General features: G+C 35.7%; 1 protein-coding gene across 1 annotated transcript in view; it reads left to right on the forward strand.

Annotated features, from left to right (window-relative positions):
- LOC132367680 (serine/threonine-protein kinase MRCK alpha-like) overlaps positions 1-20311 on the forward strand; it is a 43628-nt gene extending 23317 nt beyond the window's left edge. Inside the window, exons 7-11 of the mRNA XM_059926278.1 lie at positions 7402-7485; positions 8813-8918; positions 10504-10640; positions 11261-11400; positions 20272-20311. Of these exons, the coding sequence (XP_059782261.1) occupies positions 7402-7485; positions 8813-8918; positions 10504-10640; positions 11261-11400; positions 20272-20311 (507 nt within the window). The remainder of the gene's footprint in view (positions 1-7401; positions 7486-8812; positions 8919-10503; positions 10641-11260; positions 11401-20271) is intronic.
- Positions 20312-24180: the final 3869 nt, after the last annotated feature.

Raw genomic sequence — 24180 nt, forward strand, 5'->3', positions numbered from 1 at the left:
TCTACTCAGTATTCTGTAATAACCTATATGGAAAAGAATCTGAAAAAGAATGGATATGTTTATATGTATAAATGAATCACTTTGCTGTACACCTGGAACTAACACAACATTGTAAATCAACTATAATATAAAATCAAAAAAAAAAAAACAAACAAAAAATACAAATAGCCCTCAGAGGCCATCCATCATGCAAGAAACCACAAACAAACAAAAACAAAACAAAGAAATACATTTGCGACTGCACTTAAAATTAAAGATAATTTCATATCTCCTATATAATGGGACATAAAACAACTATTTGCCCTTCATGTTAATCAGAGAGCTTGACTCTCTGCAAAAGAAAATGTTTCCTCAAGTGAAAGGGTTTGGTGTCTCCCAGCTCATATTCTCCCTCTTCAAAAATGCTATTCCCTTCTTTCTCTGCATCTCATTCACCCTGAATAATCTGGGCAGGGTTCTTTGCTGCACATTGTGGAATCCTGGAGGCTAGCTGGAGAGTTCTTCTGGAGACATGTGGTCTGCTTTGGAAAATTTCAGTGTGGTTTATAGCCAGGCCAGACCTTGTTTTCAAATTCTGCTCAGAGCCTCTAAAATTTTGATAACACTTTTATTTTATTGTTTTAAATTTTTAATAATAAAATATTTCCATCATGGAAGAAGGTACAAAGAATAATCTAAGAATAATCTATCACAAGCCCATATACCTACTACCCACAAATTTAGCAAAACAGTTTGCCATTTTTGATTCAGATAAAAAGAAAATTAATTTGATACTGAACAGTTGAGCCCATCTAACTTCATTCTTCTTTTTCCTGGGAGGTGATTGAATATTCTGAAATGGTGTGCATTCTTCCCTTCACCTTCTTATATTTTATATCATAAGCATGTATCCTTCAAGTTCACAGGATTTCTTGGTCTGCTTAAAACACACAAATATTATCCCTATTGTTTTACAACTTATTATTTTCACACTATTTATTCATGTCAAAACAGCTCATTAATTTTAACTTCTGTGTAGTATTCCAGTGTATAAATATACTTGGATTCACATAACCATGCTCCTTTTGATCGGTTGATGACTTTTTTTCCTTATTACAATTTCTCTATTATAATGAGCCTGTTGGGACCCACTTGCCTATATATATATGGGAGAATTTGTTAGTTGTTGGGTGGTGAAATGCATATTTTCAATGTAAAATTTTGCCAACTGATGGCTTAATTTTTTTGAAACAATCACAAATTTTACAGAAATATTTCAAATAGAGTATAAATTTATTTTTCCTAGACTATTTGAAAGTTGTCATTTGATTTTCCATCACCTTGAGTTCTTTATCTTGTACTCTGACCAATAAGAATATTCTCCTACTTCCTATACATATATAATACAACCATCTCACTAACATTGATGCATTACTATCATCTAATCCTCAGACCACTTCAGGTGTCACCAACTGTCCCCATGTGTCCATTATAGCAAAAGGATGCAGTTCAAAATTGTACTTTGCTTTTGGTTGTCATCTCTCATTAGTCTCTTTCCATATAGAAGAGTTTCTTAGTCTTTCTTTTACTTCATTACCTTGATACTCTTGAAAGTCACAGGCTGGTGTAAAAGAGAATGTCTCTCTTTTTATACAAGTGTTTCCTCACGACTTGATTCAGATTATGCATCTTTGTTAAGAATATCGCAGAAGTGATACTGGGGTCTTCTCATTGTATCCTATCAGGTGGTATATGATTTTGATTTATTCCATTATTGATGATGTTTACTTTGACCTCTGCACTAAGGTGAGATTTTTCCAGGCCTCTCCATGTTGAAGTTACTTTTTCTCCTTTGTAATTAATAAGTACTTTGTAGAGAGGTACTCTGAAATGGTAAGTACCCCATTTCTCACCAAACTTGCAATTCATTTTTATCTGTATGGACACATAGTATTTTTAATTTTATCCATGGCTTATAATCCATTATAGTCTTAATTTATTCTGGCGTTCAAATGGCTGTACAGGTCATCTGTATTTTCCCAGCCCTAGATTTAGCCATTTCTCCAAGGCACTCTGATTGCTTTTAGTGGAAAATGGTATTTAGAAGTCAATATCTGGGTGTTAGGTGTGTTTATTGCTATTGGGGTATCAGTATTCCAGAACTTTTTATTGGATAGAGATGGAGAAAAATATATTATATATCAGTCTCTCTATATGTATCTATTTATCATCTATTTGTCCATCTATCATCTCTACCTACCTGTCTACTTACTTACCTATAAAAACTATGAGTTCATACACATGTTCATACCTCTAATTTCAATCCAGTGTTATAGGGTTCATTCTGGTTTTCTCTCTTTCCATATTTGTAACTCCTTTCTATGATGACAGTGAGAAACTTGCCTTTTATTATTCTCAATATGCTTATTATTTGAGTGACTCTATTCTCTGTGACCAATCTGCCATCTCTGCAGCTAACCCATCACTTCTCACACTACATGGGCTCTGCGTCCCCACCTTAAATTACCCTCCATGTGCATGCTCTTCTCACCTTGCTGGGCAATAGAGTTTTTAAAAACCAGTTTCCACTCTCACTTAGCAGCATGTAAGACTTCTCATTTTGTTATACCCATGTCAACCGTTGCTGCTACTAGACATTTGAAATTTTGTTTTTGAGACATTTGAGATTTTTAATTCTAATTACTAAAATTTATCAGTCTTTCCTTTTATTGCTTGAGCTTTTTAATTGTTTTCTAAGAAATCCATTTCTATAGTATCTTTCTGTCCCCAAAGGTTTGAAAAGATTTAAAGTTTTGTTTTTTTGCATTTAGGTCCTTAAGTCACCAGGAAATTATATCTTTGTTTGCTATGAAGTAGGAATCTAACTTTTGCCACCCTGATACCATGAAAGCTAGTTGTCCAAGTACCATTCACTGACTAGTCTATCATTTCCCTAATAATTTGTAATGTCACTTCTGTCACATATGAGCTATTTTTAGTTACTTATTTGTTTTGTTGTAAAATATACATAACATAAAATTTTCTATTTATTCATTTTAAGTGTAGAGTTCAGTGGCATAAATTACGTTCACAATGTTCTGCAAACATCACCATTACAGTATTTATTTCTCAAACTTTTCCATCTCCCTGCACAGAAGTAAGTTTTATCCTCATTAAACAATAACTTGTCATTTCCCTTCCCTTCAGTCCCTGGTAAACTCTGAAGTACTTTGTGTCTCTATGAATTTGCCTATTCTATATATTTTATATAAGTAGAATCATACAATATTTGCCCCTTTTTGTCTGGCTAATTTCACTTAATATCTTCACATTTCATCTATGTTACAGCATGTGTCAGAATTTCAATCCTTTTTAAGGCAAAAGAATGGACAAGTAGATCAATGGAATATAATAAAGAGCCCAGAAGCATACAGTGGACCAAAGAGAGTCTCTTCAACAAATGGTGCTGGAACAACTAGACATCCACATGCAAAAATATAAACCTAGACACAGACCTTACATTCTTTATAAAAATTAATTTGAAATTGATCATAAACCTAAATATAAAATGCAAAACTACAACATAGGAGAAAATCTCATTGACCTTGAGATTGGTAATGAGTTCTTAAATATAAAACCAAAAGCATGATCCACTAAATTATTGATAAGCTGGACTTTATTAAAATTAAAAACCTCTGTTCTGCAAAAGATAATGTCAAGAGACTAAGAAGACTAGCCACAGACAGGGAGAAAATATTTGCAAAAGACAAATCTGATAAAGAACTGTTATCCAAAACATACAAAGAACTCTTAAAACTCTACAATAAGAAAACAAACAATCCTGCAGTTTAGCACCTTGGTATTTACCCGAATGAAATGAAAACTTACCTCTACACAAAATCTTGTACGTGGATGTATATAGCCACTTTATTTATAATTGCCCAAACTTGGAAGCAACCAAGATGTCCTTCAGTAGGTGACTGGATAAATAAACTGTGATACGTCAAGACAATAGAATATTATTTAGTGATAAAAATAAATGAGTTATGGAGCCATGAAAAGACATAGGAATCTAAAGTGCATCTTACCAAGTGATAGTAGCCAATCTGAAAGGGCTACATACTGTATGATTCCAACTATATGACGTTTTAGAAAAGGCAAAACTACATGCTGTAAAAAGATCATGTAGTTTCCAGGGGTTGGAGGTAAGGTGATGAACAGGCAGAGTAGAGAAGATTTTTATGAGAGTGAAACTATTCTGTATGGTGCCATAATGATAAACATATGTCATTATACATCTGTCCAAACCCATAGAATGTACAAAGCCAAGAGTAAGCCCTAATGTAAACTATGGACTTCGTGTGATTACGATGTGTGTGTGTAGGTTCATCAAGTGTAACAAATGTACCACTATGCTGGGGGATTTTGATAAAGGGAGAGGTTATCCTTGTGTGGGGCAGGGGCTGTATGGGAAATATCTGTACTCTCCCCTCAATTTTGTTATGAACCCTAGAGTGTTCTAAAAAAATTAAGTCTCAGTAAAAAAGTCTATTTCCAGTTATTTATTGCTCTTATGTAGAAATATGATTAATTTTTGTGTTAATTTTGTGTCATGACTTTGTCAAATTCATTTAACAGTTCAAGATTTTCTTTTTCTTTGACATTACTAGGCATTTTCTATTCAGATAATTAATCATGTCATCTGCAAATAAGATAGTTTGATTTCTTGCTTTCTGATCTGTATGCCTATTATTTCTTTTTCTTTTTTTTAACATCTTTATTGGAGTATAATTGCTTTACACTGTTATGTTAGTTGCTGCTGTATAACAAAGTGAATCAGCTATACATATACATATATCCCCATATCTCTTCCCTCTTGCAGCTCCCTCCCTCTCACCCTCCCTATCCCACCCCTAGATGGCTTCACAGGACCAGATGGCTTCACAGGCGAATTCTATCAAACATTTTGAGAAGAGCTAACATGTATCCTTCTCAAACTCTTCCAAAATATAGGAGAGGGAGGAACACTCCCAAACTCATTCTATGAGGCCACCATCACCCGATACCAAAACCAGACAAAGATGTCACAAAGAAAGAAAACTACAGGTCAATATCACTGATGAACATAGATGCAAAAATCCTCAACAAAATACTAGCAAACAGAATCCAACAGCACATTAAAAAGATCATACACCATGATCAAGTGGGGTTTATCCCAGGAATGCAAGGATTCTTCAATATACACAAATCAATCAATGTGATAAACCATATTAACAAATTGAAGCAGAAAAACCATATGATCATCTCAATAGATGCAGAAAAAGCTTTTGACAAAATTCAATACCCATTTATGATAAAAACCCTCCAGAAAGTAGGCATAGAGGGAACTTACCTCAACATAATAAAGGCCATATATGACATACTCACAGCCAACATCATTCTCAATGGTGAAAACCTGAAACCATTTGCACTAAGATCAGGAAAAAGACAAGGTTGTCGAGTCTCACCACTATTATTCAACATAGCTTTGCATAGTTTTAGCCACAGCAATCAGAGAAGGAAAATAAATAAAAGGAATCCAAATCAGAAAAGAAGACGTAAAGCTGTCCCTGTTTGCAGATGACATGATACTATACATAGAGAATCCTAAAGATGCTCCCAGAAAACTACTAGAGCTAATCAATGAATTTGGTAAAGTAGCAGGATATAAAATTAATGCACAGAAATCTCTTGCATTCCGATACACTAATGATGAAAAATATGAAAGAGAAATTAACGAAACACTCCCATTTACCATTACAACAAAAAGAGTAAAATACCTAGGAATAAACCTACCTAAGGAGACAAAAGACCTGTATGCAGAAAACTATAAGACACTGATGAAAGAAATTAAAGATGATACAAACAGATGGAGAGATATACCATGCTCTTGGACTGGAAAAATCAATACTGTGAAAATGACAATACTACCCAAAGCAATCTACAGATTCAATGCAATCCCTATCAAGCTACCGATGGCATTTTTCACAGAACTAGAACAAAAAATTTCACAATTTGTATGGAAACACAGAAGACCCTGAATAGCTAAAGCAATCTTGAGAAAGGAAAACGGAGCTGGAGGAATCAGGCTCCTTGACTTTAGACTATACTGAAAAGCTACAGTAATCAAGACAGTATGGTACTGCTTATTATTTCTTATTCTGCCTGAATAGGAAAAGTGATAGTGAACATCTTTGCCTTGTTTCCATTCTTAGGGGAAAGCATTTGGTTTTTCATCATTAGTGGTAGTGCTTGCCTTAATTTCTTGTAAATGCCCTTCATCAGGTTAAGGAAGTCTCTTCTATTCCTAGCGTGTAGAGAGTTATCATGAATGGGTGTTGAATTTTGTCAAATACTTTTTCTGCATCAACTGATATGATAATTTCCCCCCCCCCCTTCGGACTGAAGATAGTCTCTTTTTAAATAAAATTAAATTAAATTGGAGCTAAGGCATCAATAAATTGCCTCATAGGAGGGATTCTTTATTATATTCATTCTATGAATCCATATGAAAAAGTCTATTTATTGGGATGCATAGTAAAGAGGCATTTTTTTCTTCATAACTTTGAAAATTTGGCAAATGTTCTGAATCTCCTGCATTTACTATCAATTTCTTGTATTTTTTCTCCATCGTACTTGTCATTATTCAAGTCTATGTACTTATATGCTCTGCTCAGCTGTGCAGCATCTTCACTTACAATCAAACCTTATTCCCCAGTAACATCTGTAAGCATCCAATTCTTTCCATTTCAAAACGTATTTTCTACTATTTCCTCGGAAAGAAAAATTTTATATCATATAGACAGCTAAATTTCATATGCTTTTGAAGTCTAATTTAAGAAATGTAATCTAAGTTACCTGCACCCATTTTTAGATTATTAGTATTCACAAAATCTTGCTGAACCCTCTATAATTGATTTTAATGTATTTCTACGTATTTACAGCCATAAATCCCTTCTACGTTTATAAGACAAGTAGTTCAAGAAATCTTTTGAAGATTCTGATCATATATCTACTTAATGAAAGTATCTTTAAATATGTTTATGATTAATATTCTCCTTTTAATGTAGTCTACATGCACATGCTGTGACACACATTTAAAAATAGCCAAATTGATATAAAGTATATGAAATATACATATATTTTGTTTGTAGAAATTGAAAGCATAGATTTAAATTACTTAAAATATATTTTCAGCTTTGTGAGAATTTTAGTTTTATTGTGTTTTTTTTATTTTTTATTTATTTATTTTTATTTGTTTTTTTTATTGTGTTTTTGTCTAACAAATATTATTCTTTTGTCTTACTTGAGAAATAATTTAATTCTTATAATTTTGGTGACATAGGTAACTTGCCTATATTTATTTTTGTCTCTTTGATTCAGATCACAGATTCTGCTCACCTTCCAGTTCACACACCAACGATAAAGAGAAAGGAATATCATAATAGAATCCTCTTTCCAACTCAGGTACTTGATTTAGTTATAAACTTAGCAGGTCCTTGAAAAATGAGAATAAGTTCGTTTTGGTCTCTAACCCCTCCCTCCCTCCCTCTCCCCTTCCCTCCCTCCCTTTCTCCTTTCCTCCCTTCTTTCTTTTCTTCCTTTTTTCTTGGAGACTTCTGGTTAAACATAGTAGATTCAAAAATGCCTACACTTTTGCTTTCTAATGAAACTTGTTAAACAGACTAAAGGGAGAGAGTAGACAAATAAGTCAACATAATTTTGAAAGATGGAAGAACCTGAGTGAGGGGTTAGGAGAGCTGAGAAATATGAATGTCAGGTGCTTAGAAATGACTTGCCAAAAAGTCACAAGATAATTAATACTTTGGAAACCTAGAAGGATTCAGGGATTAGGGACACCAAGTCCTTTAGGAGGCAGAGGTGACATGTGGTGCTGAAAAGAGGGGAATAAATTGAAGATCTGAGAAAAAGCAGGTAGCCCCTGTACACACTCGGGGCCCATGGCAGGGACTGCAATCTGTCCATGTCACAAATCAGGAAACAGAGACAATGAAGGTGAGAAAATTTCCCAACTAGTATTTGGAGAAACTGGATTTTATTGTAATTTAGATATTGCTAATTTACGATAAGAGTAATTTCAAGTCAAAGAGGCATGATACAGAAATGGAAAATCCACAGTGGATTGTCAAATTGTTGATAATTTTGTGAAGACATCTGCAGTTTTATTTGTTGGGGTTTCTACACCTAGAAAGTGTAATATGGCTTGCTTAATCGGAGTGTTCCAATTCCCGGAGCACATTATTTTTTTATTGATAATAGAAAATGAAACATAATTTTCTATAGAGAAAAAATTTAAAATTATTCTTTTTTTTCAAAGAAGGTAAAAAAAACATATTATTTTTGCTACCCCTCCCCAGTAAAAATATGTATACATAGGCAATTCTGACTCCATTCCTAGTTAAGGAATCATTTGAAGAATTTATCAATCTAGAATTTTTAAATGTTCAGGATATATTAGCTCAAATAAAGGCCAGGCTTTATTTATTTGGTTCCAAATAGTAGTAATGAACATTTGATCACCACTTAAATAATTCTCCTTCTTCTTCTCCTCCTCCTCCCTTCTCTTCTTGGTAATTTTTGGATCCTTTAATCAGTATTTTCCAACTATGAAGTAATTAAGGGCAAGAATCTTAAATGCTGGTAAGAAAAGGGGGAGCTGCTTTTCTTGGCATATATAATGATATTTTGGGCAGGGTAGGTTGAAGGAATCACCAGAATCACCTTTTCATAGTTATTTAACCATCGATGTATGTTTGGTCTCTTCATTTCGTAGCATAAGACCCACAGGTTTTTCCTCACGTCCTTTACCGTTCCCACCAAGTGTCACCAGTGCACATCTCTGATGGTGGGCTTGATAAGACAAGGCTGCACCTGTGAAGGTAAGACCCGAGGAAGGGACACATGGAGTCAGAGCCATAATACTTGTACCTAAGTGTTTTAGTCAACTCGGTGGTTTAGTCAGCTGCCATAACAAAGCACAGAGACTGGGTGGCTTCTAAACACAGTCATATATTCCTCACTGGCTGGAAGTCTGAGATCAGCGCACCAGTATGGTCCAGTTCTGGTGAGGACCCTCTTCCAGGTTGCAGACTGCTGACTTCTTGCTGTGTCCTCATGTGGTGGAAGGGGCCAGGGAACTCTGTGGGGTGTCTTTTTTAAGTGCATTAATCCCATTCATGAGGGCTCCACCCCCATGACTTCCCAAAGTCTCCACCTCCAAATACCCTCACCTGGGGATTAGGATTTCAACATGTCAATTTTGAAGGAACACAAACACTCAGTCCACTGCATTTAGTTGGTAAGAAGAAATTTCGTTCTCTTTGAATTGTAGAAGCATGACGGTGAACTGATTACTTTACTAAAAATTCCTCTGAATCTGTTTCATATGAACGGGTGATCTTTGGGAGCATTTGGGTGGGACCTCTGCATTGTGCAGCTCCAAAGAGCCTCATGCCCTCATAGCCTGTGTGAACAGCACCCCAGGGAGGCATGCTGTGTAGTCTGCCCATGCAGGCAGGGCCACACTTATTAGGAAAATGTGTTTAATGAAATTTTGTTCTCTGTAGCACTAGTAGAGTATGAGGATGACATCCACCAGCTTATGTGACAGGAAAATGGAATACTATCCTTGAGTTGTAATCCTTTTATTTTACTCAATGAATTTATTACAGTAGATATCGTTGAAAGAAAGAAATATATTTTTTGGAAATATCAAACAGTGGATCACAGTGCTACACAGGCACCTCATACGTCATCCTAGGGAACAGACTCTGTACTCATTGGTTTCCCCAGCCAGTCCTGTCGAGTGTCCACTCAGGGACACACAGCGCTGAGCAGGACAACTTTCCTGCCCTCAGCATTGTGACAGTCAGAGATGCCTTAACCATAAATGTGTCCTAGCATATTAAAGAAAATAGGATTTTAAATGGGGAATTATGTGCCCATACAATTCTCCTAGGGCAGCAGAGGCAGGCTCTGAGCTGAGCTCCCAGGAGCATCTCCTGCTGCCAGCATTACTCAGTCTCTGCAGAGCCTGGGACAGCTCCACCTTTGTCGCAAGAAGATGGTGAATCTGGAAGCTGCCACCACTGCTGCAGCCCTCAGAACCCGCAACTTCTGCCAGAGTCAGGGAAGACCCTGTTGCTGCAGAGTTAAGAGAGCTTCCATCAAATTCAGAAACCACCACTGCAGCTGTGACCTCACACTCCCTCTGTCAAGATCCAAGCCAGTAAAATGGATGTGCTACATCAGGCATCTCTCCCATCTTGACTCAACTCAAAGTCTTACAGAGAGTTATCTTATTAGTGGAGCTTACATCAGGTCCAAAACTTAGTTCCAAGGGAGTCTGGGAAATGTAGTTTTTAGCATTTCACCTCTACAGTAGTAGACAGAATTGCAATGGGGGTTGAGGGAGTCAAACCATCATATCCCCTACAATCATATCTCTTTATTTCCCTCAAAAAGCATGTGGATTCTCATGTCACACAACCTGTGTAGAAGAAGCTCCAAAAATTTGTCCCGTGCCTTTTCATCAGAAGAAAGGTGCCTTCTGTCTAGACTCACAGAAAGGCATGGGAACAGCCTATGAAGGCCATGTCTGGGTAAGTGTCAATATTTTTGTTTCAGATGAAGTCTTAAAGAGTTTATTAATCACTTTTCACAATGTGTGCACAATATTTTTCAGAAATATTTATGATATGTTATATGATATTAATTATATGCAATTGAAAATCATCTGAAGAATATGATTTCAGAATAAAGTTTAAGTGTCCCCGATAGGATATTTTCAAATTTCCCAAAGTTTTCTGTTTAGACCTTACTTTGCAATGAACAAATGCTAAAATCCCTTCTAATGGTGTAATTTTGACTTCCGGTCAGTAATAATAAATTATGAAACTAAAAGTGAAAGAATCTTCTTCAGAAATATTTAAAATCTGAGTTGAATTTGAGGCTACCAAAATTGAATTTAATCTTAGGTAGAGGCAACGCTGTGACTAGTGTTAATGGAAATGGTATTGATCTTATTTTCACAACCTAAGAATTGTTTAGTCCTCAAAGGAATTATGTTATATAGTTCTGTTCCAATCTTTAACAAGTGGTAGATTTGTAACACATATTTTTTTCATTTTTATTATTTTAATTTTATATGTAATAATTGGGTAGTATTTGATGTTTCAGCTTGGATTGCTTTTATTTGTTTTTTGAAAAATAAAAACTAAAGATTCCAAAGAAAGCAGGGATGAAAAAAGGATGGCAGAGGGCATTGGCTGTAGTGTGTGACTTCAAACTCTTCCTGTATGATATGGATGAAGAAGAAGACTCAAAACCCAATGTTGTAGTTAGTCAAGTGATTGACATGAGGTAAGCTTCGAAAGGGAGAGTATTTTTTATCAAAAAAATCTGGGAATAAAAATGGTTTCTGAAATTTTTAAAAATAGTGTTGTCATTTAACTTATGTTAAGTTTCTAATTTTCTCCATTGCCATGTGACCTTTAAAATAGAAGATATCTGCCTAAAGTTTGCATCATTACCTCTTGGGTATGGATTATAATTGTGTAATATTTGTAATAGTTTTTTTATTTATTTTTTTTAGTCTGAAGTTTATATTCTTATGTGTGTGTGTGTGTGTATGTGTGTGTGTAGCAGAAAAGGAAATACAACCTTAAAACCAGATGCTCTTTATATTGAGATATAATTCATATATTATAAAATTCACCATTTAAAAATGGGCAACCCAGTGGTTTTTAGTATATTCACAAGGTTGTAAAACCATCACTACAATCTAATTTTAGAACATTTTCATCACACCAAAAAGAAACCTTTATTAGTTAGCAGTCACTCTACATTCACCCCTGCCCCCAGCCCCAGCAACCATTAATCTGTTTCTATCTCTATGGATTTGCCTATTCTGAATTTTATATAAATGGAATCATACAACATGTGGAGTTTTGTAACTGGCTTCTTTCACTAAGCATAATGTTTCAAGACTCACCCATGTAGCATGTATCAATACTTCATTATTTTTCATGGCTGATGCCCTTTATCAGGTTGAGAAAACAGCCTTCTCTTCCTGGTTTGTTGAGTGTTTTTATCTGTAAGGGGTGTTGGATTTTGACAAATGCTTTTGTTGTGTCTATTGAGAAGATCACATGATTGTTTCCCCTTAATTCTCATGATGTATTACATTAATAGTTACTTGTATATAGAACCAATCATACATTCCTGGGATAAATCCCACTTGGTCATGGTATCTAATCTTTTTTATAATATGTTGGATTGGGTTCAACAGAATTTTTTAAGATATTTGCATCTATATTAACACAGGATATTGGTCTACAGTTTTGTTGCCTTGTGATATTTTTGCCTGGTTTTGGTATTAGGATACTACTGACCTCAGATTAAGTTGGAAAGTACTCTCTTCTCTTTTATTTTTGAAAGAGTTTGTGAAGGATTGGTATTAAATATGTTTGGTAGAATTCACTAGTGAAGTCATCTGGTCCTGGGGGTTCCTTTATGGGATATTTTTTGATTGTTAGTTCAATCTCTTTACTTGTTATAAGTCTACTGAGATTTTCTACATCTTCTTGAGTCAGCTTTAGTACCTTGTGTTTTTCTAGGAATGTTTCCATTTTCTTTAGATTATCTAATTTTGGGAGCATACACTTGTTCATAGTATTCCCTTTTATTTTCTGAAAGGTCAGAAGTAATGTTCCCACTTTACTTCTGACTTTAGTAATTTGAGGTTTCTTTCATTTTTTCTTGGTCAGTTTAGCTAAAAGTTTATCAATTTTTGTTGATCTTTTCAAAAAACCAACTTTTGGTTTTCTTGATTTTCTCTTATTTTTCTATTCTCTGTTTTATTAATTTCCACTCTAAACTTTATTATTTCCTTCCTTCTGCTTGTTCTGAGTTTAGTTTGCTCTTCTTTTCCTAGTTTCTCAAGATGGAAAGTTAGGTTATATATTGATTTGAGATTTTCATTCAATTATCCTTTCTGACCCCTTTTCTTTCTCCTCTCCTTCTGGGACTCCCATTATATATATTTTAGTATTCTTCATGGTGTCCCAAGGAACTCTGAGGTTTTATTAATTTTTCTTCATTCTTTTTTCTTTCTTTTCTTCAGACTGGATAATGTTAATTGACCTATCTTCAAGTTCAGTGATTCTGCTTTCTGCCTGCTCAGTTCTGTTGTTGACCCCTTCTGGTGAATTCTTCATTTCAGTTATTGTACTCATCAACCCCTGAATTTCTGTTTGGTTCTTTTTCGTATTTTCTATTTCCTTATTTATATTTCCTACTTGGTGAGACATCATTCTCATACTTTCATTTAGTTCTTTAGGCATGATTTCCTTTAGGTCTTCAAACATATTTAAAATAGCTGATTTAAATCTTTGTCTGGTAAATCCAACATCTGGGTTTCCTCAGAGATAGTTTCTATTGATTGCTTTTTTCCTGTGTATTGGTCATACTTCTATGCTTCCTTGCAAGTCATACAGTATATATTTTTTTTAACTGGACATTTCAAATAATACTATTGTCAGCTCTAGTTATCAAATTCTACTTCTTCTCCAGGATTTGTTATTGTTGTTTGTTGTAGTTGTTGTTTGTTTGTTCAGTGAATTTTTCAAACTAATCTATAAAGTCTTTATTCTTAGTCATGTGTAGTTATTTGACGTCTCTACTTTGTTAGCTTAGTAGTTAGCTAATGATTTTGCAGAGATTTCTTTAAACATCTGGAACCAGTGAATCTCCCACACTTTGCTGAAGAGCTCTGTGTGCAAGTGGGGTCACTTCTTCAACACTCAGCCAGGCAGTTGACAACACGTTATACTTATGCAAAGCCTCAAGAATATTGGAAGAGATAATGGCAGAAAACCTCCCAAATTTGATGAAAAACATTTATCTATGCATCCAATGTCAGCCAGAGGTGAGAACTTATGTCCTTCTCTGGTCTTTCCTGAGCATATGCATAACCCTAGGCATGTTCACAGTTCTATGCATGTGCATGATGCTCTAGATTCTTAGCAATATGTCAGACCTTTTCAAAACCCCTATGGATATCTCATTTTCTAACTTTTCCTTTTAAGAGTTTTGGTTAATCTATTATTTTGTCCAGCTGTTAAGCACTGCATAGGCAGCTATGCAGTTAAAATGCTTGCATGAAATAGTTTTTTATAAGTTCCCCTTGGGGAATAGACTTTTCCCTGGGAGACCTCTGAATCAAGCCTAATACTCCAGCTCCTTTCTCCTTCCTCCTCCTCTTTCCAGGTCCCTCAGGTGTCCAGTGGCTTCTAGGATGCACTGTGAATGCAGGCTGCCATTTTTCAAGGCTACTGAGGAGCTGGAAATGGAGCATGGGACTAGGGCGAGTTAAGCTACCACAAAGCTCATACTTCTTACCAAGATTCGGCTTTTTGTTATTTTTTTATTTTAAATAAATCCTCCTCAGATTGCCACAAACCTTGGTTAATTTATAGAGTTCTAAAAAAGTTGTTTCTGATGAATTTTGCTAGTTTTCTCATTTCTTTTATGAAGGAGAGAATCTTCAGAGATCCTTACTCTGCCATTGTTGCAAATGTCACTCCAGACACTCTTTAAGTGTTTAATAAAGAATATTGAATCAGTGAACTTATAGAAAGTGTATCCTTCGGGGAAAGGCAATATGCTCTCTGCTCCCCCTGATTCTTCTGCATCTTTTCGGCTCCTCTACACTTTTCTCTTAGTGTCTCTGAGCATCTGTCCTTGGCCTTCTTTTCTTCCTTCTCTGCACACTCCCTGGGTGGTCCCTTCACTTCCTGTGGCTCCAGGTAGTGAGACATTTATTCATAGTATTCCCTTATACTTCTTTTCCAGGTGTAACCTGCACTGTGATGGCTGTGTGCTTGCTCAGCCTGAACTTTCTCCTTATCACAGATTCTGTGGGTCTCTACATTCATCCTGTCTTATTTTGATTCCTTACTCACAAACTTTGTTTTGTATTCTTCACCTCAGCTAATGTCATCTTTGTCAGAAATTTGGTATTACCTTGAATAACTGATACAGGAAACTAGATAATCTTGAAGGTGACTTTAGAAAGTTACTCTTGATGTAGATTTTTAATAAGTTGGTTTGGGAGTGTGTGTGTTTGTGTGTGTGTGTGTGTGTTTCATTTTGGGGACAGGGAAAATTAAAGTGGTGCTGGAGCCAAGGAGTCCAGCTTACAATTGTCCATCCTTCAGATCAAATGAGTGTCTGCATTAAAGCGGTGGCTGCAGGAATTATAAAAGAAGAGACAGGTGCAGGAAATATTACTAAAGTGACCTCATGGGACATGGTGAGTGGCAGAAAAAGGAAGATGAAGAAAAGAGTTGCAATACCAGATGGTACTGAGGTTTTAAGTCATCAAGACTGAAAAACTGAGGGTCACATTGACAGCTGTAGGGATATAATGGAGAATGGTAGCATTGGGGGAAAGAAATGAGTTTGTTTTAAGTGTTGGAGGAGCCAAAAATTATCAAGTGAGCTGAATCAAACAGACTTCTACTTTCAACCAAGACGGAGTAACAGGGGCCATATTCATATTTAACCTTCCCCGTGAAATAACAAAAGAACTGATTTAAGGTTCTGGATATCAGACAATGAAGGGAAGTAAATGAGGTGAGCTCTATACTTGCCCCAGGTTACTGCCTTGTGAGAGTTTCCAGTATATAACACAGAAATTGGAATCCCAGGCAGACCCAGGTGAACTCCCTGAACTGAAGAGATGAAGCTGAGAGTCCAGAGAGACCCAGTAGCCAGAGTTCACAGGACAAAGTACAGAGCTAGAGAGGAGAGAGTGAGAGAGAGAGAGAGAGAGAGAGAGAGAGAGAGAGAGAGGGAGAGAGGAAGGGAGGGAGAGATTGAGAGCATGCACTAGCTCTGCATGGATCTACAGAGGATCTAGCTTGAGGATTCAGCAGATTACTGATCAGCACATACATGTGAGGAAAACTACAAAATGTTAGCAAATCGAATCCAATATTATGTAAAAATTATATTGCATCTTGAGCAAGTGTAGTGTATCTCAGGAAAGCTGGTTTATATTAAAAAATCAATGTATTTTACCATATCAAAAAATGAAAAAGATCATGTCAGTAGATACAGTAAACACATTTGACAAAATCATATATTCTTGATGAACACTTAGAAGGGAGCTTCTTCATCCTGATAAAGGGCATCTATGAAAATCCCACAGCTGACATCATAATTAGTGGCAAAAGACTCAATGCTTTCTCCCTAAGATCAGGAACAAGACAAAGATGTTTGATCTCACCACACTTATTTAACATTGTTTTGGAAATCCAGGCCAGGGAAGAAATAGAAATAAAATACATCCGTGTTGGAAAGAAGGAAGCAAAATTATTCATAGACAAAATGAATATCTATGGAGAAAATTCAATGTAATCTACAAAGAAGCTATTAGAACTAATAAATGAATTCAGCAAGTTTGCAGGATGCTTGATCAATATATAAAATGAATTGCATTTCTTTATACTCGCAACAAATAATCAGAAATCAAAATTAAATAAGTAATGCCATTTGCCATAGCATCAAAACATAGGGACTTCCCTGGTGGTCCAGTGGTAAAGAATCCGCTTTCCAATGCAGGGGACACGGGTTCCATCTCTGGTTGGGGAACTAAGATCCCACATGCCCTGGGGCAACTAAGCCTGCGAGTCCCAACTATTGAGCTTGTGCACCTCAATGAGAGAGGCTGCGTGCTGCAAACTACAGAGCCCATGTGCTCTGGAGCCCTTGCGCCACAACTAGGGAGAAGCCCACACACCACAACTAGGGAAGCCCAAGCACCACAACGAAGAGACCATGTGCTGTAACAAAAAGACCCCTCATGCCTCAAGGACGATCCCATGTGCTGCAACTAAGACCTGACGTAGCCAAAAATAATTTAAAAATAAATAAATAAGGAAAATAAATAAAATAAATAAATATTTAAAAAAATACTTAGAAATAAATCTGACAAAAGATGTGCAAGACTTGTACACTGAAAACTATAAAATATTGATGAAAGAAATTAACAAAGATCTAAATAAATAGAGAGAGAGACTGTGTTCATGCATTGCAGAACTCAATATTTTAAAAATGTGATTGTTCTCAAAATTGATCTATAGTTTTAACACAATCTTAATCAAAATCCCAGTAGGCTTCTTAATTCTTTTTGTAGAAATTGACAAGCCGATTCTAAAAGTCATAGGAAAATGCAAAAGAGTTAGAAGAGCCGAAACAACTTTGAAGAAAAAAAAACAAACCTAGAAATATATATACAAATATATATATTTCTAATATACATATAAAATATATTTACATATATATTTTTAACATGCACATAAAATATACTTTCATATATAAAACATTTGTAACTATATTTCTGCATTTTCTGTTACTTTAATATATACAATATTTTCAACAAGTTGCAAAATCTAGCAACAAATGAAATTGGAATTTTAGATATCTATGTGTAAAAAAATCAACTTTGATTTATACTTTTTACAATATACAAAATTTAACTCAAAATAGACCATAGAACTAAATGTAAAACCTAAAACTATAAAGCACCTAGAAGTAAACATGGGAGAAAACATTTCTGATCTTGGATAAGGCAAATAGTTCTTAGATACAACATAAAGCACAACAGGTAAAATTTAAAAATTGATAAATTGGACTTCATCAAAATTTAAAACTTCTGCTCCTTGAAATACATTGTCAAGAGAAGTAATAAAAGCTGCAGACTGGAGGCAAATCAAATATCTGGCACAGGACTTATATCTAGAATATATAAAAATTCTTAAAACTTAATATAGGGTTGGCCAAAAGGTTCATTTGTTTTTTTCTCTAAGATGGCTCTAGTAGCACTAAGTTGTCTTTGACTTCATTCGAAACAGTTTTGTTAGATTGTATGTGACAGCTGTCATATCAGCGTGCATTAAAAAAAAACTTATCAAAATTGGTGGATTTTTGTGTAGCCATTTTAATATTGAAGATGGAAGGAAAAAAGCAACATTTTCGGCCCATTATGCTTTATTATTCCAAGAAAGGTAAAAACACAACTGAAATGCAAAAAAAGATTTGTGCAGTGTATGGAGATGCTTCTGTGACTGATCAAACACGTCAAAAGTGGTTTGCGAAGTTTCGTGCTGGAGATTTCTTGCTGGCTGATGCTCCACGGTCGGGTAGACCAGTTGAAGTTGATAGCGATTAAATCGAGGCATTAGTTGAGAACAATCAACGTTATGATTATGTGGGAGATAGCCGACATACTCAAAATATCCAAATCAAGTGTTGAAAATCATTTGCACCAGCTTGGTTATGTTAATGACTTTGATGTTTGGGTTCCACATTAGTTAAGTGAAAAAAACCTTCTTGACCATATTTCCGTGTGCGATTCTCTACTTAAATGTAATGAAAAAGTTCCATTTTTGCAACAAATTGTGATGGGCAATGACAAGTGGATACCGTACAACACTGTGGAACGGAAGAGATCATGGGGCAAGAGAAATGAACCACCACCAAACCACACCAAAGTGTATATGGTGGGATTGGAAGGGAGTCCTCTATTATGAGCTCCTTCGGAAAACCAAAGGGTTAATTCCAAGTGCTGCTCCCAATTAGACCAACTGAAAGCAGCACTCAATGAAAAGCGCCCAGAATTAGTCAACAGAAAATGCATAATCTTCCATCAGGATAACGCAAGGCTGCCTGCTTCTTTGATGACCAGGCAAAAACTGTTACAGCTTGGCTGGGAAGTTCTGATTCATCCTCCGTATTCATCACACATTGCACCTTCGGATTTCCATTTATTTCGGTCTTTACAAAATTCTCTTAATGGAAAAAAGTTCAATTCCATGGAAGACTGTAAAAGGCACCTGGAACAGTTCTTTGCTCAAAAAGATAAAAAGTTTTGGGAAGATGGAATTATGGAGTTGCCTGAAAAATGGCAGAAGGTAGTGGAAAAAAAGGGTGAATACATTGTACAATAAAGTTCTTGGTGAAAATGAAAAATGTGTCTTTTATTTTTATTTAAAAACCAAAGGCAATTTTTGGCCACCCCAATAATAAGAAAATAGCCCAATTTAAAAAAAATGTGCAAGGGATTTGAAAAGATACTTCAATAGAGAAGATACATATGTCAAATAAGCACATAACAGATACTTACATGCTCAACACCATTAATTATTAGGTAAATTCAAATAAAATAACCATGAGGTACCACTTCACATCATAAGAAAGACTAAAATTAAAAAGATTATTTCAAGTATTGGGAGGATGTGGAGGACCTAGATCTCTCATATATTGCTTTGTAAATCATATAACCACTGTTAAAAAGAGTTTGGCAGTTTCATAAAAAGCTAAACACACACCTAATATATGATCTAGTCATTCTCCTCCTAGGTATTTCTACCAGAGAAAGCATATGTCCATAAAGACATACATGAACATTCATAACAGCTTCATTTAAAATAGCCCCAAACTTGAAACAACCCGAATGCCCATTAATGGGTGAACAGATATGTTGTGGCATATCCATACAATGAAATATTACTCAACAATACATAGAAATGAAGTGTTCATCCATGTGGCAACATGAATGCATCACAAAATTGTTATGCTGAGAAAAAGCCAGACAAAAAGACCACATATTGTATATTTCATTTCTATAAAATGTTAGAAAATGCAAATTAATCTAGAGTGACAGGAAGCAGATCAGTGGGGGAGGAGGGAAGAGTGCTAAGGATGGGGGGTAGGGGTTACAAAGCTGTACAAGGAAACTTTTGGGGGTGATGGACATGTTCATTACCTACAGTGTGGTGATGGTTTCACAGGTGTATACATACATCAAAACTTACCTAATTGTTCACTTTAAACATGTGCAGTTTATTATATGTCAAGTCTATCTTGGTAACATTTAAAAAATATACAAATGAGCTGATCTGAGGGCACATGGCCCATATTCTAGGGACCATGGCTTTGGAGTCAGACAGGTGCTCCTTCCTAGTTCCCTGTGAATGGTGAGTCAGGGAAAGCCCAGAGTTAACTTGCGTTTTCTGATAATATGCGACAGGCCGGGTACTGCTGATACAATATTTTGACCACTGTCAGTTACTACAAAAAAGAATGTTAAAAATCAGGGAAATTAAAATTGAGGATTATGTTTATGTATTGTTTTATTCACTTTCCGGTGATTCTACTCACTCCCAGTGTCTTGCTTTTCCTTCAGGGATGGAGCGTTTTCTGTTAGTTCAGTCTGGCCCTCTGATTTTATTCCTGCAAGGAGAAAGGAAATGCCTCGTATGTTTAAGGTAAGCTTGCATACTGTCATTGGATCCCTTGTATGTTTTGTTTCATCCCTTTTTTGCCTGTTCCTAGGGGTCAGGGCTCCTTGGGTTACTGAAGGTACCTGGAGGTTGAGATTTTAGAAGTGCTGTGGGATAGTTTCCCTCCCTCTCCCACTTGCCACAAGAAATCTAGCCCTTTATTCTTATTCAAAAATACTATAAATAGCTTTTTTGCAGGTGTCACATCTTTCATTCTACAGTTAAATCTGAGACTTAAAATACAAATGTTCCTGAGGGTGTCCATTCATTCCACACTAAGGTAACAGGACAGATACAATTCATAGCTGAAAACAGGGGAAGCTTACAAAGCAGAATGGTACTGGGGTGGGGGGTGTGAAAGAAGAAGGAAAAAAGAATAACAGAGGAAGAGAGACCATATACTTCCGGATCAGACATAGAGGAAGGTCGTCGATTCATGGACCTACAGTAGCATGAATGTGCAACTTCTAAAACTAGAGGTACTTTGTAAAATAAGTCTCCTCTGAGACAACATTTTGAAGTCATAATTCAGATTCAAACCAAGAGTACAAAATGGAAAAATTGGGGAAAGATGTTGTTTTGCAAACTCTAAAAAATAGACACTCTGCTCTTTAAAATTCATGTAAAAAATAAAAGTGATTCTGGAATGGATTAAATAAAGTGACAGAGAAAGCAAAGGACTGTTATCCCCTCGAGACCCATGTGGTTACAGTCAACCTAGGAATCTTGGTTTAACAAAGGCCAGACAGGAGTATTCTTAGTTCCTTAGTGCAAAGATAGACATCTATTTAGACTGTACCCAACCACCAAGAGACTACAAAGACCTGGCCATTTGGAACTGACTTACAGTGGGAATTTATGATGTCATTGCTGCTAACTTCATGCTCACAAAAGAAAGTTTTATATATTAGAGTTCTGCTAGCTTAATTATATACCTTAAAATTTAAATCTGATTTGCCATTTACTAGTATAATGTAAGTTATAGGCATGTAGCAACCAGGAAAACATGTGTTTTTGAATATTTCTAACTTAACAACAAAAAACTCCTGAACATTCTGTAATATCACAATTGATTATGATGATTGCCATTTCAAAACACATTGCCGTTTCAGAGATAATCTAAAGATGCAAAGCTGTGTGTTAGAATTAAAGCAATAGAGAGACTCAGAGTGGAGGTTCTGGCATCAGACTGCCTGCATTCTACCCTGCTGTGCTCCTGTCCTCTCACTGATAAAATGGAGAGAATAGCAGTAACTACGCACTGAGGTTTCTGTGAGGATTTAATCAATTAACACATGTCAATTTCTTAGAGCAGTTCCTGGTACAGAGTCAGCATTCAATAAATGGTAGCTATTTTCATTTGATGAAGTACAAGATTTTAGGTAGTCAGAGAACACCGGTGGTTTTATGAGGATCAAAATAGAAGTGATTCTGACACTTTGCTTTTGGCCTGCTTCTGATACTCATGTCATCTATTTTACTACCAGGAAGAGGGTAATGTTATTTAACATTTCGTTTAACAATGGTGAGTTTTATGAAAAATGCTAGACAGGCTGGCATAAAGAATGCTTGCTTTCTTATAACCTAGATATTCCTTAAATCATTCTAGGTCACAGCTTCCCAGCTCTCAGCACCTAGTAATAGATATTCAATCCCAATCTTAGCAGATAGCAAGAATGAGAAGAGTGAGTGGGTGAGCGTGCTGAGTGAATTGCACAAAATATTGAGAAAAAGTCATTCCAGAGACCGCTCAGTCTATGTTCTGAAAGAGGCTTATGACAACAATCTACCCCTGATCAAAACCACCCAGACAGCTGCAATCATAGGTATGGATTTACAACATTTATCCCGCTAGGTTCCTACCTTTCACCACAGTCCCAATGTTGAAATCTGAAAACCTTAACTTTATCCACAATTCATTTGTCAGCAAAACCTGAGTGAATGAGGCTTACCCGGAGGTGGAGGGTTGTCTTTCCACTTCTATCCCACAGCTACTCATCAGATTCTCTGCAAAAGTATACTTGATTATATGATGGCTCCCCAGGCCCTGCCTAAAAGGGTGTTTCTTTAATCTACCTTTCAAGTCTTTTCAATCTACCTTTTCAAGTCTGAAAAATTATGAGCTCCCAAACACATCTGGCCCCAAACACATAAGGGGTGTGACCTTGTGTGTAACTGTGAACTACCTACCTTAAGGGCAGAGACTGTCTTTCAAATCCCAATGCCCAATACTCAATAAATAAGTGAAAATCAAGTGAATCAATGAATGAAATGCTAAGATCAATACTGAAAGTTTTATCAATAGACAAGAATACTTGCATTTCTTAAACAGCATTTCTTCTGCATTAGATACTGGTGACAATAGAGCCACTTAGCTATTTCCTCCTGGGGGTCACGGAGCTAGTTACTAAACTTCATGTGTTAAATGCAGATAATTCCAGTTTTTCAGTTATGGAGAGGATTAAATGAGCTTATATATGTAATATCTGTGCTTTGTATTCAAAGCCTTCACGTAATGTGCTATCTTTGCACTTTTTTAGTTCTTACTCTGTTGTGACATACCTCCCTATGCTGTTTTAGCTCAGGCCAAGGTCACCAAATTATTTTATAAAATTTTTTCATTCATGAAACATCACTTATTTATAGCAAATTTGACAGTTTATCATTACTTGAATATTATACTTTCTCTAAGTATTCATAAAGATTACTTTGTAAAATGATCTTTCTGCTGAGAAAAGTAATGTTTTATTATGCTTATTTCTGTAATGTGAAAGAAAAATCATAGTGCCAATTATTTATTTTTATGTTTCTTTTCACTGTAGTATTGCTAAATATATACTTAATTTGACTTCTAAACTTTTTCAACATTGATAAACTTGTCCAGTTTATCTTATTAGCTTCACTTAATGTTTACCCCCAAAAATACTTGATATTTTAATTTATGTGTCAAATATAGATCACAAAAGAATCGCTCTGGGAAATGAAGAAGGGTTATTTGTTGTCCACGTTACCATAGATGGTAAGGAGAGTATTTACTGTTCTGGAATAACTTTAAACTCTAATAGTAATAATATCAGGTTCTTCTCTTCTTTTCTGTAAAAGAAATTTTCCACATCTGGTTCGATGTGTTTTCAAGTCAACTGATGACTTTTCTACTTTCAGAGATCCATAATCTTCCAGAGTCCAAATATCTTTTAAAAAAAAATTTTATTGGAGTATAGTTGATTTACAATGTTGTGTTAGTTTCAGGTGTACAGCAAAGTGATTCAGTTATACATATACATGTACTCATTCTTTTTCAGATTCTTTACCCATATAGGTTATTACAGAAGATTGAGTAGAGCTCCCTGTGCTATACAGTAGGTCCTTCTTGGTTATCTGTTTTATATATAGTAGTGTGTCCAACTATCTTCACAAGTGATTTTATCTAATAAGTGCACTGTAAGAACTTAGTTTACCATCTTCAAGTTGGTGCATGAAAGGAAACACTTCTGCTTGAATCCCCCTCCCCCACTAGTACATTGACACCACAAAGAGTAACAACATAAAGTGAATACTTCCCAGATAAGACCGCAGAGTTCTCTGTTTCTGTTTTGTTTTTGTTTGGCTCTCATGGTTGTTTGAGGGAGAAATGGGGGAGTAGATGAAATGAAGAGGAGTCATTGTAATATAGATGTTCTCTTGAATGTCTTGCACTCTAATGGTAAGTTAGTTAAAGGAGAACCTGCATTTGAAGGGCATTAGCTATTCTCCATTGAAGGCTTCCCATGCTGTGTGGGTGACTCAGTCCTGG

This window comes from Balaenoptera ricei, chromosome 6, assembly GCF_028023285.1.
Source record: "Balaenoptera ricei isolate mBalRic1 chromosome 6, mBalRic1.hap2, whole genome shotgun sequence".
In the NCBI taxonomy this organism is placed as follows: Eukaryota; Metazoa; Chordata; class Mammalia; order Artiodactyla; family Balaenopteridae; genus Balaenoptera; species Balaenoptera ricei.